General features: G+C 38.2%; 1 protein-coding gene across 1 annotated transcript; it reads right to left on the bottom strand.

Moving 5' to 3' along the window:
* Window positions 1-9,310: 9,310 nt before the first annotated feature.
* LOC309859032 (fatty acid-binding protein 9-like) lies at window positions 9,311-13,013 on the bottom strand. Its single transcript, XM_082719433.1, has 4 exons — window positions 12,889-13,013; window positions 10,293-10,465; window positions 9,655-9,756; window positions 9,311-9,492 (listed from the first exon to the last, which is right to left on the bottom strand). Exons 1-4 carry the CDS (start codon window positions 12,959-12,961, stop codon window positions 9,442-9,444), a joined length of 399 nt encoding a protein of 132 aa, XP_082575559.1. The 5' UTR covers window positions 12,962-13,013; the 3' UTR covers window positions 9,311-9,441.
* Between the last annotated feature and the right edge of the window lie 1,511 nt (window positions 13,014-14,524).

Raw genomic sequence — 14,524 nt, 5'->3', positions numbered from 1 at the left:
GGCTTAGGTTACCAATGTCAGAGGTGAGCCATAATGATTGCATTTATATTGTTAGGGTCCAAGGTGGGTCAAAATATGGAAACATACACTGTGAGTCCAAGTATCACCTTACATTACTCATGCATGGATAATCAAAGTGGGAATGAAACAGTGACTAGAAAATTTCCTCAGTTAAGCAACTAACCCAGTCCTAGGCCCAGGAGAATATAACTGGATGAAGGACATTATACTCGGATAGAAGAAACAGCTATGAAGAAAAAGGGGCTTTTGATTAGAGAATGTATTATTTTCTTTTTTTAAGATTTTCCTTATTTGAGAGAGAGAGAGAGAGAAAGTGGGAGGGAGTGGGAGAGAGAATCTGAAGCAGACTCCACACTGAGTACATAGCCCGACCCAGGCTCAAACCCACAACTGTGAAATCCTAACTGGAGCCCAAACAGAGTTGGTTGCTTAACTGACTGAGCCACCTTGGTGCCCCAAGAATGTGATATTTTCTTATCCAAAACACTTAATAAAAATGAATGATGGTATCATTTTGTCCTCAAAAAAATTTTTTTTGTGACCCTACTTTATTGAGAAGTGTAACATTCAAAATTTAGGAGTTCTGCCTAAATCTGTAAAGGACTCTCAAACCACCCCACTTGAGGTGATCCCTTGTATTCAGAGGGACTGATAAAGGAGAGTGGTATGAGTTATCAGCAGTCCCTGATTGTTCATGGGCATAGCCGCGGAGTCAAAATATAAACATTGAGGGGCGCCTGGGTGGCTCAGTGGGTTAAAGCCTCTGCCTTCAGCACAGGTCATGATCCCAGGTCCTGAGATGGAGTCCCGCATCGGGCCCTCTGCTCGGCAGGGAGCCTACTTCCTCCTCTCTGTCTCTCTGCTTGCCTCTTTGCCTGTTTATGATCTCTGTCAAATAAATAAATAAAATCTTTTAAAAATATATATATATATATATAAACACATTGAGGGGCGCCTAGGTGGCTCAGTGGGGTTAAAGCCTCTGCCTTCCGCACAGGTCATGATCCCAGGGTCCTGGAATCAAGCCCTGCATTGGGCTCTCTGCTCGGCAGGGAGCCTGCTTCCCTCTCTCTCTCTCTGCCTGCCTCTCTGCCTACTTGTGATCTCTGTCTGTCAAATAAATAAATAAATAAAATCTTTAAAAACATATATATATATAAACATTGAGCTATGTATTGGCAGGGCTTTTAACTTTGAAGCAATTTTAAACAAAGAAAAGAATTTCTGTTTTAGCATATCAGCAAGGTACCTGCCTGCTGGAATGAACCAGATGTATCCAGACAAAGATAAAATGCTGAGGCTGGTATGTGAGTCAAAGGCCCAGATCAAAGCAATGAGTGAAGATCCACACTAAAGCCGGCTTGAGACATTAAGTCAATCCTAGCTAAGCAAGTATCCTAGTGAAAAAGAATGGATAATAAACACCAGAACCATACTATCACTAGATAGATTTACTTAGACTTGAACTAAATATTTATAGTAGTAGTAGTCTGTTTATAGCATGGATTCACCTTTCATAGATTTACTGCCTATGTAAATTCTCATGATAAGGCAAGCTACTTGAATCATACACTGAAAAGAGCACCCAGAGGTCCAAACAAAATAAAGAAAGCTTGTTCTTTATCATATATCATGTAAATATTCCTCACACCATTGTCTTCAAGCTATATCCAGTTATATATTCGGAAAAGTGATAACCAGACATCCTATAGTAAATAAAGAATTCATGATCATCCAGTTGAGGGCTAAAGATCTGACTCCATTCCTTTCATTCATTTAATTGCAAAAATATTGAGAGCCTACTAAGTTCTAGGCACTGTTCAAGGTTAAATATCATTGAATAAAATTCCATGCTTTTTTTGGAGCTTACTTTCTATAGTAAAATTATTATACTTGTAAAATAGAAATACTATGATCATAATTGGTAGCATGAAAAGCACACCAAATGATGTGTTATTATAAATAAAATGGGCATTTTAAAAAATAATTGAATAAACAAAAATGGACTTCAGAATTTTCACTTCCTTATGAGAGATGAATTAATTAAACTAAATTTCCAACTATGACATCTTAGAAAAAACAGATTTTTTTTTTAATTCTTCAAAGCTCCAGAGAGATCAAAAAGCAGAGAAAAATTAAGGGTCTAGGATTTGGGTGAAAAAGGCAAGGCCAGAGAAACAGTTGCAATATTTAGGGCTACTGGCTAATGAATTCTGCAAAAGGCAGATGAGAGACAGAAGTGTGAGGAATATTTTTGACCGTGTTATAAGGTGTAGGGGAAAAATGAAGGAGAATCCTGGTTAATCATCATGTTTTGGTTTCGGACTTTGAAAGGGTGCAGCATAGAGAAAAAGGTGAATTAAATAGGCCTGTGCATATGTCAATTCAATTCTTAAAAATAGTTTAGTGTGATCTGGTTAGCCAGTGAACCTAGCTACCAGTCCGAAACAAACTCTTTCCAAAAGAAGATAATGTCATCATAAATCTAAATTATCACCACAACTTTTCATGTACACTGTTAATCAAATCAGAAATAAATAGAAGGCCCCCTGAGTAGCTCCATCAGTTAAGCATCAGACTCTTGGTTTTGGCTCAGGTCATGATCTAGGGGTCCTGGGACTGAGACCCACATAGAGCTCTGCCATCAGCATGGAGTCTGCTGGAGATTACCTCCCTCTTCCTCAAATTCTCCCCCTGTTTATGCATGCTCTCTCTCTCTCTGAAATAAATAAAATCTTAAATACATAAATAGAGCAAAGAGATAGGAAAATATGTTCAAAAAGCAAAAGAAACACGAGTCCACAGAACTAGATGATTGACTTAAGAAGATATTAATAAAAACAGGCATATTATGGAAAATATCATCAAAACCAACATTTTTTTAAAAAGACTGACAAAATTGAGGGGCACCTGGGTGGCTCAGTCAGTTAGGCATCCAGCTGTTGATTTCAGCTCAAGTCATGATCTCAGGGCCATGAGAGTGAGCTCCCCATCGGGCTCCATGCGTGTGGTGAGTCCACTTAGGGTCCTCTCTCTGCCACTGCCCCCCACCACCTGCTTGGACGTGCTCACTCTCCCTCTCTCTCAATAAATAAAAAAAATATTTTAAAAAGAAAAAGACTGATAAAATTGGCAAAACATTTAGCAAAATGGACTATAAAAAAAGGCAAAAGTTATTGATTGCAGGAATAAAAAAGGGCATATCAGTGTATCTTAGTTATTAAAAAATTATAGTTACATAACTTACAGTAATTAAAAAGATCATAAGAAAATATGAGCTACTTCATGCCAATAGATTTTAAGATTTAAAAGCAATGTTATAAATTCCTTAGAAAACACAAAATGTAAATACTCCCAAATCCATTATTATTGAATCTATCATTAAAATTTCTCTCACGAAGATACCCCAGCCCCATAAAGTTCACCAAGGAATCCTTACAAATATTTACAGAAAAAAATAACATCAATGTTACACAAAATCTCCCAGAGAATAGAAAAGAAAGTAGTAATTTCCAACTTGCTTCTACCAGGATCTTTGCACATGCTCTTCTCCTTTCCTGGAATGTCTAACCACTCCCATATGGTTAATCCTTAAACCTCAGTTCAATTGTACTTTCCTACCTTTGGGTTGACATCCTTTAGATTTCAACTCAATCATCTTTCTTAACCTTTTTCTAGTATAACATCATTGAACAGTTACTGCAATAGCAATTTTTATTAATTTTGGATATCATTTAATTAATATGTATATCACCCACTGAAGTCTTGATTCCATTTACACAGGGACAACATTTGACTTTCCTCATGTAGTAGCCCAAGTCCATAACACCATACATGGACATGGTCAATAAATATTTGTTCACTGACTAAATGAAGAAAATATAAGATTTTCTACTTATGGGAGTTATTGTTTGCATTAACTCATATAATAAATATTATGAAAGCATCTAAAATTTGTGCTTATGATCAATAATATATATCAATAATATATATATTATTATATATATTATATATATATATATCAATATATTGATAATATATATCAATAATATTCTTCTCCTAAACTTCCTTCCCTCTTCTACCTCCCCTGCCTTTTCTTTGTTTCTTTTTTCATACCCACTGGAAGCACAGAAAAGACATTGGCTGTGGGTCATATCTAAGTGTGAAATTTAATTACAACACTCATTCCTACATTTGGTCATGCTTCCGGTCAGTTTTATATATATATATATATATATATTTTTTTTAATTCTTTTCAGCGTAACAGAATTCATTGTTTTTGCACTACACCCAGTGCTCCATGCAATACGTGCCCTCCTCAATACCCACCACCTGGCTCCCCCAACCTTCCCCCCCCACCCCCACCCAGAGAAGGGAGTTGAGGGAAATTGGAGGGGGAGGTGAACCATGAGAGACTGTGGACTCTGAAAAACAATCTGAGGGTTTTGTCCAGTCAGTTTTTTTAAAAGCAGGTGATTCTTTCCATGTTCAAGGATGACATGATCGTAATACACCACTAGGAAAGCATATGTAAGGTAATTCCAAGATTCATTGTACATATTCTCACCTGCATGCATGCAATTAATACAAATTTATTGAACTCAACTAACATGGGAGGGAACATGGTGAGTGAAGCAGCAACAGTTCCTGCCCATATGGGTCTTATATTCTAGTCAGGAAGACAGACATTAAGAAAACATTTAGAGACATATAAGAATATCCAATTATTATTTTCTTTTTTCCCTAATTATTATTCTCTATCACTTGCAGATGGAGGTGGTGAGGATACCATAAAAGAGCCAATGAACCATTATTATGTAGAAAGATCCCTTATGGACTTGTTTAGGCACCAGATGCTATGAGACTGATGATCGGATTTATCGTCAGAACTCAGCCACTGAGGCATCTGGTGACCCTCCTCCCCCCCAACCACAAGGAAGCTATTTGACAGAAGGTGACAATGGCACTTCAGGCCAGATATTTCCTATTACAGGTTTTGTGTGTTTTTCTCTAAGATGGAGAACACTGAGATTATAGTTGCTTTCTTAATGCAAATCATGTCTTAGTCACCAGTAGATATTTGACCTTTTGGTTGCTATGGTGACAGTTGCTGTGACATTTATGCTGCCCAAAGGTGGTTAATAGCTTTCTTTTGTTGAATGTCAATAAAGAAAGGGAAGTGGTTTTTTATTCCTTCAAACAATGCATTTAGCTTTGTTTTTACTAGACTGCAACAGACATGGCCTCTTTTTCAGAATCTAGTCTAAGATTTCAAATCATTATTCCTAATAGAACACCTGAGAATTAAATTTCCTCATTCACTGGGGAGGAAATAGAAGACAATTTCTGTATTTCCATGTCTTTTGTTAGTCTTTATAGCATATACAAGCTGGCCACAGTTTTTCTCTTCTATTTGCATTTTTTCCCTCTTAGTGAGAAAGTGACATTCACAGCGTTAAAGAGGCTGTACTTTCAGGCATTAGCATAAAGAGCCATAGCAAATACTTTTGAGGACTCGGCCATCTGCTCCCTTACATCTGATGGGAGAAAGAAATCCCTGAAAAATAATTCATCACAAAGCATAGTAAGAAGCATTTTTGTGTCTAGCTTTATTTCATAAAGAACAAATATAAACCCATAAGAGTTAAAGTGATTTTCTAGTTGTGTGTTATATAGGTAACCTACTTTGTTTCCTACTGTATTTCTTGATTATATCTTATAAATGTTTTCAATAATTGAGATGGTATAAAGACCTTGATCTCTCATTTACGCACATATGTACACACATGTGCACACACACACACAGTATTTTCTCTAAACGTTCAATTTAGAAATCTTAAGACTTTGGGATTAGATTATTTCCTGATATCTTACCCTAATTTTCCATCTACAGAACTCTGTGAAGTAGACAAACTCCCACTTTGCGAAGGAGAAAACCAAAGTAGAAAGCAGCTCGCGCATGCTCACATAGGTGTTCACAGCAGAAGCAAGATTCAAGTCCTACTCTGGACATTTCTCAAAGCCCATTTGTTCCAGGGCACTGAGGTTCATCTCTGGGGTACCAGACAAGTCCCGTTCTAGCATGGGGTGGTGTCTAGATGGTTCCTCCCCAGTCTTATCCCTCTCCAAAAATTACACAGGGCCTAGATATCAAACTTTAAAATGGACAAACCATACTTTCCCTAAACTTCAATGTAGAAGTCTTAACCTATAACTTTGAGATTAAGTTATTTCCTGATAGTTCATCCTAATTTTTCATCTACCCTTGGTTATTATCTTTGGAATAGTCACTTATCTTTTTATGGCCAGTGAAGAAAATCATGGACTTTTGTGTGTATTGCATTTTTGTGCAAGAAGTACGAAAATTAAATACACCAAGAATGTTCAAATAATTTTGCTGGTGATTTACTAAGTAGTTTTGGGTACCAAAAAAGAAAATCTGGTGAATTATTCTTTGGTAGTAGTATTAATCATGATTTTAATATGACTGATCTTTCGGTAATTAATGCTTTTGGACAAACTTCAATGTGGATTTGAAATGTGATGGAATTTGACTTACTACTAAGTCATTTAGGTTAAAAATATTCAAAAATAAAATATATTTCCCTGTGTGGTTTATAAAAACTACTCTCACTTCCTTTTCAAACCCCTTTGGAAAGTGAATAAATAATGGTTTTTTAATCCTCAAGTCACTGTAATGAAAAGTTCCATTATTTCCAGCACAAGTTAACAAATGTGACATGCTATTTTATAATCACAGATAGATGACGATAAAAATCCAGTACAACTTGACAAATATGGCATGTTATAATTTACTTACAGATAGACGATGACTTTTGAAGGCAAGTCAGACATACCAGGAGACTGATCATGTGAAAGTCCTTAGCAAAGACAAATGATTCTAAGTATGAACTTCAGTAATTTTTTTTTTCTACAGGAATTTTTGACATGAGTTGACTGAGAATAAAAGTAAAAGCAATAGGGCTTCAAGATGCTAGGCTACTTACAACATCAAAAGTTGTGAACTCCAGGCCTAAGATGGTGCTATGTTCCAGCACCTAACATGGTTTTGAATAGTTGTCAGAGTAAGAATTTGTTGAGTGAATGGATTCCTTAGGAGTGGATACAGATGACAGCTACTTAGTGTATGTTTAATTCAACCTACTAAGGACTCAACATCGGGCTTTTGATTCATTTTGGCTCCTTGTATCTTGAGCTATGCCATAAGGAGAAGAGAAATAAATCTTGAAAATTCAGAACTATATTATTCTTTTCTAAATTATGCCTCTGTAAATCCAAAGATTAATTTTTAAAAAATATTTTATTTATTTATTTGACGGAGAGAGAGCTCACAAGTAGGCAGAGAGGCAGGCAGAGAGGGAGGAGGAAGCAGGCTCCCTGCCAAGCAGAGAGCCCGATGCAGGCCTCAATCCCAGGACCCTGGGATCACGACCTGAGCCGAAGGCAGAGGCCTCAACCCACTGAGCCACCCAGGCGCCCCCAAAGACTAATTTTTAAAAGAGTTTATTTATTTATTTGAGAGAGTGCACATGCAAGTGGTGGGGAGGGGCAGAGGGAGAAGCAGACTCCCCACTGAGTGGGGAGCCTAACACGGAGCTTAGTTGGGCTCAATCAGAGCTCAATCCCAGGACCCTGGGATCATGACCTGAGCCGAAGGCAGATATTATTTAACCAACAGCCCCCTAGGCATGCTATAAATCCAAAGATTTAAATGAGTAAGAGCCTGGTGCTTTTTAGAGTAGTGTCTTCTTCCTGAGGGTTGCAAGTTTTCAATCCCTGCTCGGAGGGGCATTGCTAAGTAGCTGTCATCCGTATCCACCTTGCAGACCGTCCTCTGATTAAAGCACCATTGGCCCATGTTCCTCTTTGTGCAAGGACACCCTGGGGGCTGAGAGTCTCTGACTTCTGGAGAGCAAGTATGGTTTACATTTTGTATACACTTGATTCCTTTAGGAAGGAGGAACACAAGTCATGACTGTCACTGCCCCTACCCAGCAGCTGGGTGGCCAACACAAAGCCCATCGCTTCAGGTGCACAGCTGTATGTTTCTGGTCTCAATAGGACAACACTAATTCCCTTCCTTGGCCTCCTTACTTGATTCATTTCTTGCCCCAACCCATGCTCAGTGCTTTTGTATGTTACCTTTCAAATTTCATCCTACTAAGGTGGCCATTCCCCCCAGGTTGCCTAGGGCAGTTCCCATTTATGCCTATTATCTGAGTATAATTATTGATACAGCCCTTTTCCACTTTAGACAACCAATTACATGGACATTCTGCTTTAGCACATATTAAACATAAGTCTCGGGACTTATTTTTTTTTAAAGATTTTATTTATTTATCTGACGGAGAGAGAGATCACAAGTAGGCAGAGAGGCAGGCAGAGAGAGAGAGGGAAGCAGGCTCCCTGCTGACCAGAGAGCCCAATGTGGGGCTGGATCCCAGGACCCTGAGATCATTACCTGTGCTGAAGGCAGAGACTTAACCCACTGAGCCACCCAGGCACTCCGCAGGACTTATTTCTAATCAACTACTACCTACTTTCAAATTTAAGGTACAACATGAGATTTACATAATTCTTACTCTTCCTCCTTTTTCCTCGCCTCAGGTTTTCAGACCGTACATTTTAATTTTACCTATATCACTGTGTTTTGCTCTACTCCCTGAGTGTACTTCCTAGCAGCAGTCCTGAATGAAATTATTATTTGTGTAGCTCTAATAATTATATAGTTACAAGGCATTTAGAAATTCAGGACTGGCATTTAACATAATGTCATTCTGCAAAGACTGAGCTGTAAACGGTGAGAGACGCCCTAGCCTGATTATTTTAAATGGGCTTACCGATATGTAAGACAATAATTGTTTTAAATGTTTTTCCATAATAATTCAACCACAGTGTATGAGGTGCAGGCTCTGTTTGTGATGGACCTATCTCAAGACTTTAAACAGAGCTGCCTTCTGCTAAAATCAAAAGTCAGCAGTGTCAGTTTTCAACATCTGTGTAGCCCAAAGTAGTTTCCAGTGATTGTATCTCCAGGGTATCAAACCCTCTGTGAGGTCCCAGGAATTTCCACAGAGCGCTCTTTGACGGAAAGTTTTAACCTAAATGGAGTAGGTCCACCGAAGGGAACTCAAGGCTTATGGAAGTCGGGTGCACAGAGGCTTAGGGGGACTTTGGTGCTCTTATCATCACATCGTGAGCAAGTAGCTTCTTACTTCACCAGTTAATCCATTTGTCCCCAACCCTCACCATTACAGAGCTCCAAAACTGCACTTAACTTGTTGGTTTTATTGAGCAAATTTATGTTGGACAATTTTTAAATCACCGGCCCTGAGGCGTATCTTCTTTAAGTCCCAGCATCCTGTTAGTGAACAAGTTTCCATGATGTAGACACTTCCTTCATACCTTTTCATAAATTCGAGTGCTGACAGTTTTATTCATGATATATTCCTAAAAGCAAAAAGGGATCTATTAGAGTTGGTGGATGACAGTTTCAACTTGCTCTGCCCCTTCTTCCCCAGATTCTCAATTCAGGACACACAGCCACTGAGGAACTAGAAAGGCATGCATCAAACAGGAGTATCTAAAATATTCGATTTATTGAAAACTCACCACTACCATTTTTCCATCTACAATTTGTCTTTTGATTGTTGTCTCTTTGCCAAGCCATTTTTGGACATGAATCATTGCACCATTGTTTAATGTTATGATGCTCTGTAAATGCATAAAGGAATCAGTTAGGGATAGCAATTCACTACACTCTGAACTACAGGAGACTAGATGTCTATTTTTCATTTCTATTTTGACATTCTTTTCCTCCCAAATTCCTCCCTCAGTTCTTATCATAATTTAATATCATTGAACTAGAGAAGTCTCAAGAGATTATTCAATTAATGCTCTTCTTCTCCAGACAAACAATATCTAAACTGTTTGTGAATGATTGTTCTCTTCTCTATACTCTTCAATACAGTGACAAAGAAAGATCACACACACACACAAAAAATGAAAACATGTCCAGGTTTTTGGCCCTGTTAACCATCAGCATAATTTGCAAAGGGGTTGGCTTTAGAGCTGTTCAATAGTAATTAACAAAACAAGCCCAAACTGACTTGGTCATTAATCAAGTTAGATATGTATGAACCATGCTCAATGACCTTCTTTTTTTGTTTTGTTTTGTTTTGTTTTGTTTTTTGTTTTGTTTTGTTTTGTTTTTCTTGGACTGTAGAATACCAGGAAGACTTAGTGCTCACCTTTACTTGTCTGTTGTCCGCTGTGGTTTCATCAAACTCTTCCCCCAGTTTGAAGGAGATCTCAGTGTTCTTGAAGGAACTTTCTGTTTTGATGTTCACTTCATCCCCATTGGCACTTATACTGATTCTTGGCTTTGCTAACCCCGCCAGGTTCCGGGCTGCTGTGCTCATCCCTGTAAGGCAACATGCCTTCAGAAGACATTTAGGAAGTGCTAACAACCCTTTTGGAAAGCCATTGGAAGAGAATATATTCTTCCTCCATTCAGGTTTTAGGTAATGTGTTGTAATTTCTTCAGTGCTCACTGTGATAGTGGGGTTGAGCCAAACAAGCCCATTCAGAAGGTATATCTAGTAATTACACTTGACATTTTGAAAAGCTAAATTCACTTTTTGAATTGTGCCTCATCTAAAATCTTCCAGACTCATGCTTCATCGAAAATGTATATCTGTCTGATACCTTTCAGGGGATCAGACCTCATTCCTTACCTCGTGGGGTGTTCTAACAACAGTGCAGAGGGTGTTATTATCCTCATTTTAAAGATGAGTACACAGTGTCCTAGAGACATAGAGAGGCTTATTCTAGGTGATGTCTCTGTTAATCAGCAGAGCTACAGGTTTTCTAATAGTCTAAAGAATCATAGTGACTTAAAAAAATAAAAGCAAAATAAGAAATGTAAGTTTCAGAGTACCTAAACTACTCTAAAAGATAATGACTTATAAAATCCAAGCTCCAGAGTGTCAGGGTGGCTCCATCGGTTAAGCGTCCAGCTCCTGAGTCAGCTCAGGTCATCACCTCGGGGTCATAGGATTGGGCAGGGTCCCTGCTCAGGGTGTCTGCTTGGGAGTCTCTCCCTCTCCCTCAGCCCCCTGCCCTGCTCTCTCATAAATAAATAAATAAATAAATTCCTTAAAAATGGTAATGAAGTCCAAGCTCCTCTCTTATTTATGGATTACATTCAGATCTGGCCAAGTAAAGAGGACGTAGGCAAACTGCACAATTTGGCTTAGAGCCTGGCCCTGTTGTTCAGGCTGGGGATGTCCCACTGCCAAACTTGATTCATGTAATGGATAGACAGAAGAGGTGAGTCCTCTCTCTCTGTATCAATGTGGAACGCGATTTTACGTTTACATTGTGGAACTGATAAGACACACCTGACTACAGAAAAGCAGTGATACCTGCAGGTCACAAAAGAGAGAAGAGCCGGACAGTTGCCTGTGCAGGCTTTGTCACCTGTGAGTTCAAGCGTTATATCCCTTCTCTAACCTTCAGATTTCTCAGTAGCGGAACATGAATGACCATGGTACTTGCCTCCTAGGTGTGCTGGGAGATGAAGTGAAAGGACTTACCATGGCCATGGCACACAGTAGGCTTTCAGCTCTTAGTCTCTGCCTAAGCTCAGCTCCCAATCACAACAGCTCTTGCCATAAGCCCAAAGTTTCTTAGATGCCCCCATATTTAAACTCAAAACAGGAGAGTCTATGAATCCATTGAAAAACAGGGAAACATGTTTCATATGACTCCCTGGGAAAGTTAATACTGAGTATGAAAAAGGGACAAATGCATAATGTTACATTATGCACACAGTGACTTGTTATGCATTGATTATTTCAGCCAAATTTAAAGAAAAAAAATCTTGGCTTTATATACAGTTTATTATTGCAAAGGAGACTTCTTTTCATTAAATATTAAAAATTACTTAACAAATATTAAATAATTACCATTCTTCTAGCATTCGTGAGAACAGTTTAGTTGTTATAGGCCTGAGCCATTATAATTGATGTTTATTCAACTTGAGTGTAGAGCTAAAGGGTGAACAGGGTTTATACTTCTGAGAAATAGCCAATGGTGAGACATTCAATGAGCAAAAATGTTCCATTTCTCCAATAAAAAATTTGAAATTCTTCAAAATATTTTTAAAATATCTCCCCTATATATGAAGACTTTAAATATTAACCAACTAGAAATTTCATTTGTTGCTATTATTCTTTTGAAGTCGTGACTTAAAAAAAACCTTAAAACAAATTTAAATGATAAATTTAATTATAGATATTATTAATAACTGTAAATTTGTCTTTTTTTAGAAGATTTTATTTATTTATTTGACAGAGATCACAGGTAAGCAGAGAGGCAGGCAGAAAGAGAGGGGGAGTCAGGCTCCCTGCTGAGCAGAGAGCCCGATGCAGGGAGGGCTTGATCCCAGGACTCTGGGATCATGACCTGAGCCGAAGGCAGAGGCTTTAACCCACTGAGCCACCCAGGAGCCCCACTATCTGTAAATTTGAAGCTAGGAAATGTTGTTAGTTGAAATGATGAAGGTAGAGAGGATGAGGAAGTATTTTCAAAAAGAATAAATGGACTTAAATATATAGATAATGACTAGAAGGAAGTTTCTGTGAACCTTGTATTCTACGAAGAGACAGTTACTGCTAGTAACCAAAAAAATCAAAAGCAGACACACAAACCTTGTTAATCTTACATGACTATTTCCTAAGATCACAAAAGAGAGAATTGTAGGAAAATTCATTGTAAAATGCAAACCTAACCACATCACAAAATGTATTGTCACTTTCCAAATCTCGTGATGGTATTTCTTACCCAATTGTTTCATGTATTCCTCAAAGTTTTCACTGGAGATCATCTTCCAGGTTCCCAAGAAGGGCTCAATCATGATGGAAAGCTTGCTGAGCAGAGGCACTCACAACCAAAAGCCAAAGGAACTTAGGGAATGCAATGCTGCCAGTACCTTTATTTAAAAGGGATCTTCATCATGTGACTTTTCTGCAATGACCAATGGGCAGCAGCAAGACAAAGATTCTAGGTACCAGCATGACTCATTCTGTTTACCTCCAAATTGAGAAACAGAAAATCAACGTGTAAAGTTGAATTTAAGTCGATGATTATAGCTTCTAGGAAAGAGATTTATACCCCCAAGTCACCTGATAAATATTATTTGTGGAATGGAGACAATTTTCAATACATCAGCCCTTTGAAATTTAAATGCTGAGTCAATGCCAAAGGAATATCCCAACAAATGTCCAATAAACTCCTGACTAAGGTTGTTTTCCCACCTGATAATAGAAGCACATCTTTGCTTGGTCCACCTCAGCTGGTTTTTGTTTGGACAAGTCATGGTTCCAGAGTACATTCTTCATTAAAATAATATCCTCCCCTCCCTTCCTTGCAGGCTTGATGAATTGATATTAATGTAACTGAAATGTCTTCAGTTGCTTGGAGTGAGGTATAGAGTATTATTAATATTATCATTGTTGTTCATCAACAGTAATTGCCCACTGGGAAGAAAGGTAAAAATTACCATTGGCTGCTGTTTTGTGACTTAAGCCCTAAAAAGGATGTGGAGCTAAGCTTGGAAAATTCATCTTTTAGGCTCACAAGGTAATCTTGAAATACTCCTTGGATTAAAATTAAAGTACTCCTTGGGGAAAAAAAATTAAAATACTCCTTGGGAAAAAAAAAAAAAAGATAGCGTGGTGCCTGGGTGGCTCAGTGAGTTGGGCCTCTGCCTTCTGCTCAGGTCATGATCTCAGGTCCTGGGATCGGCTCCGCATCGGGCTCTCTGTTTGGCGGAGAGCCTGCTTCCCCCACCCCCCGCCCCCGCCTGCTGCTCTGCCTACTTGTGATCTCTGTCAAATAAATAAATAAAATTAAAATAAAATAAAATAAGATATCACTTGAAATTGTGAGGGGAAGTTTTAGAGAGAAAAAGGACATCTTGATATCTGCATCCTAAAAGGCAAAGGCAGTATAATTAAAATCTCTCTACAGTGACTTCTGAAATCATCTTCTGTAATGCACATATATGGGCTTTGCAATTTTGTCTTTACTGAAAAGGATCAGATTCAGAGGCTCGAGATTTATAGCTCAGCTTTGAATTCCAGTAGTTTTGAAGAAGGCTAGAAAATTAGGCACCTGAAAAAGAATATTCATATGATATTCTGCCTGGGTCAAATATTTTTTCAATTCTGAGAAGTGCTTATTTAAATCATCTATTTATGGAAAAAACAAACTTTAAAAAAGATTGACATTTTGGCACCACAGTGTTATAACTTAAGTGGGATAAAGAATTTCTTTTGATGAAAACACATAGAGATGAAATTTACAATGCTGTATCTTTATAGCATTGGGGGTGGGGCAGAACAGGGGAAGTGAAAATCCCAGAATCAGTTTCAGGAAACTGAGACCTCTCCCCAAAGTAAGTGCCTTAACAGTTGAA

The sequence above is a fragment of the Mustela nivalis genome, assembly GCF_964662115.1.
Source record: "Mustela nivalis genome assembly, chromosome: 2".
Classification (NCBI taxonomy): domain Eukaryota; kingdom Metazoa; phylum Chordata; class Mammalia; order Carnivora; family Mustelidae; genus Mustela; species Mustela nivalis.
This window is presented reverse-complemented; position numbering and strand designations above follow the sequence as displayed.

Coding starts and splice junctions, on each gene's coding strand:
- LOC309859032 (XM_082719433.1), bottom strand. CDS start 12,961: ATGATTGAGCCCTTCTTGGGAACCTGGAAGATGATCTCCAGTGAAAAC. Junction 10,466..12,888: donor GGAATACATGAAACAATTGG/GTAAGAAATACC, acceptor GTTGCCTTACAG/GGATGAGCACAGCAGCCCGG. Junction 9,493..9,654: donor TAGATGGAAAAATGGTAGTG/GTGAGTTTTCAA, acceptor TTTTGCTTTTAG/GAATATATCATGAATAAAAC.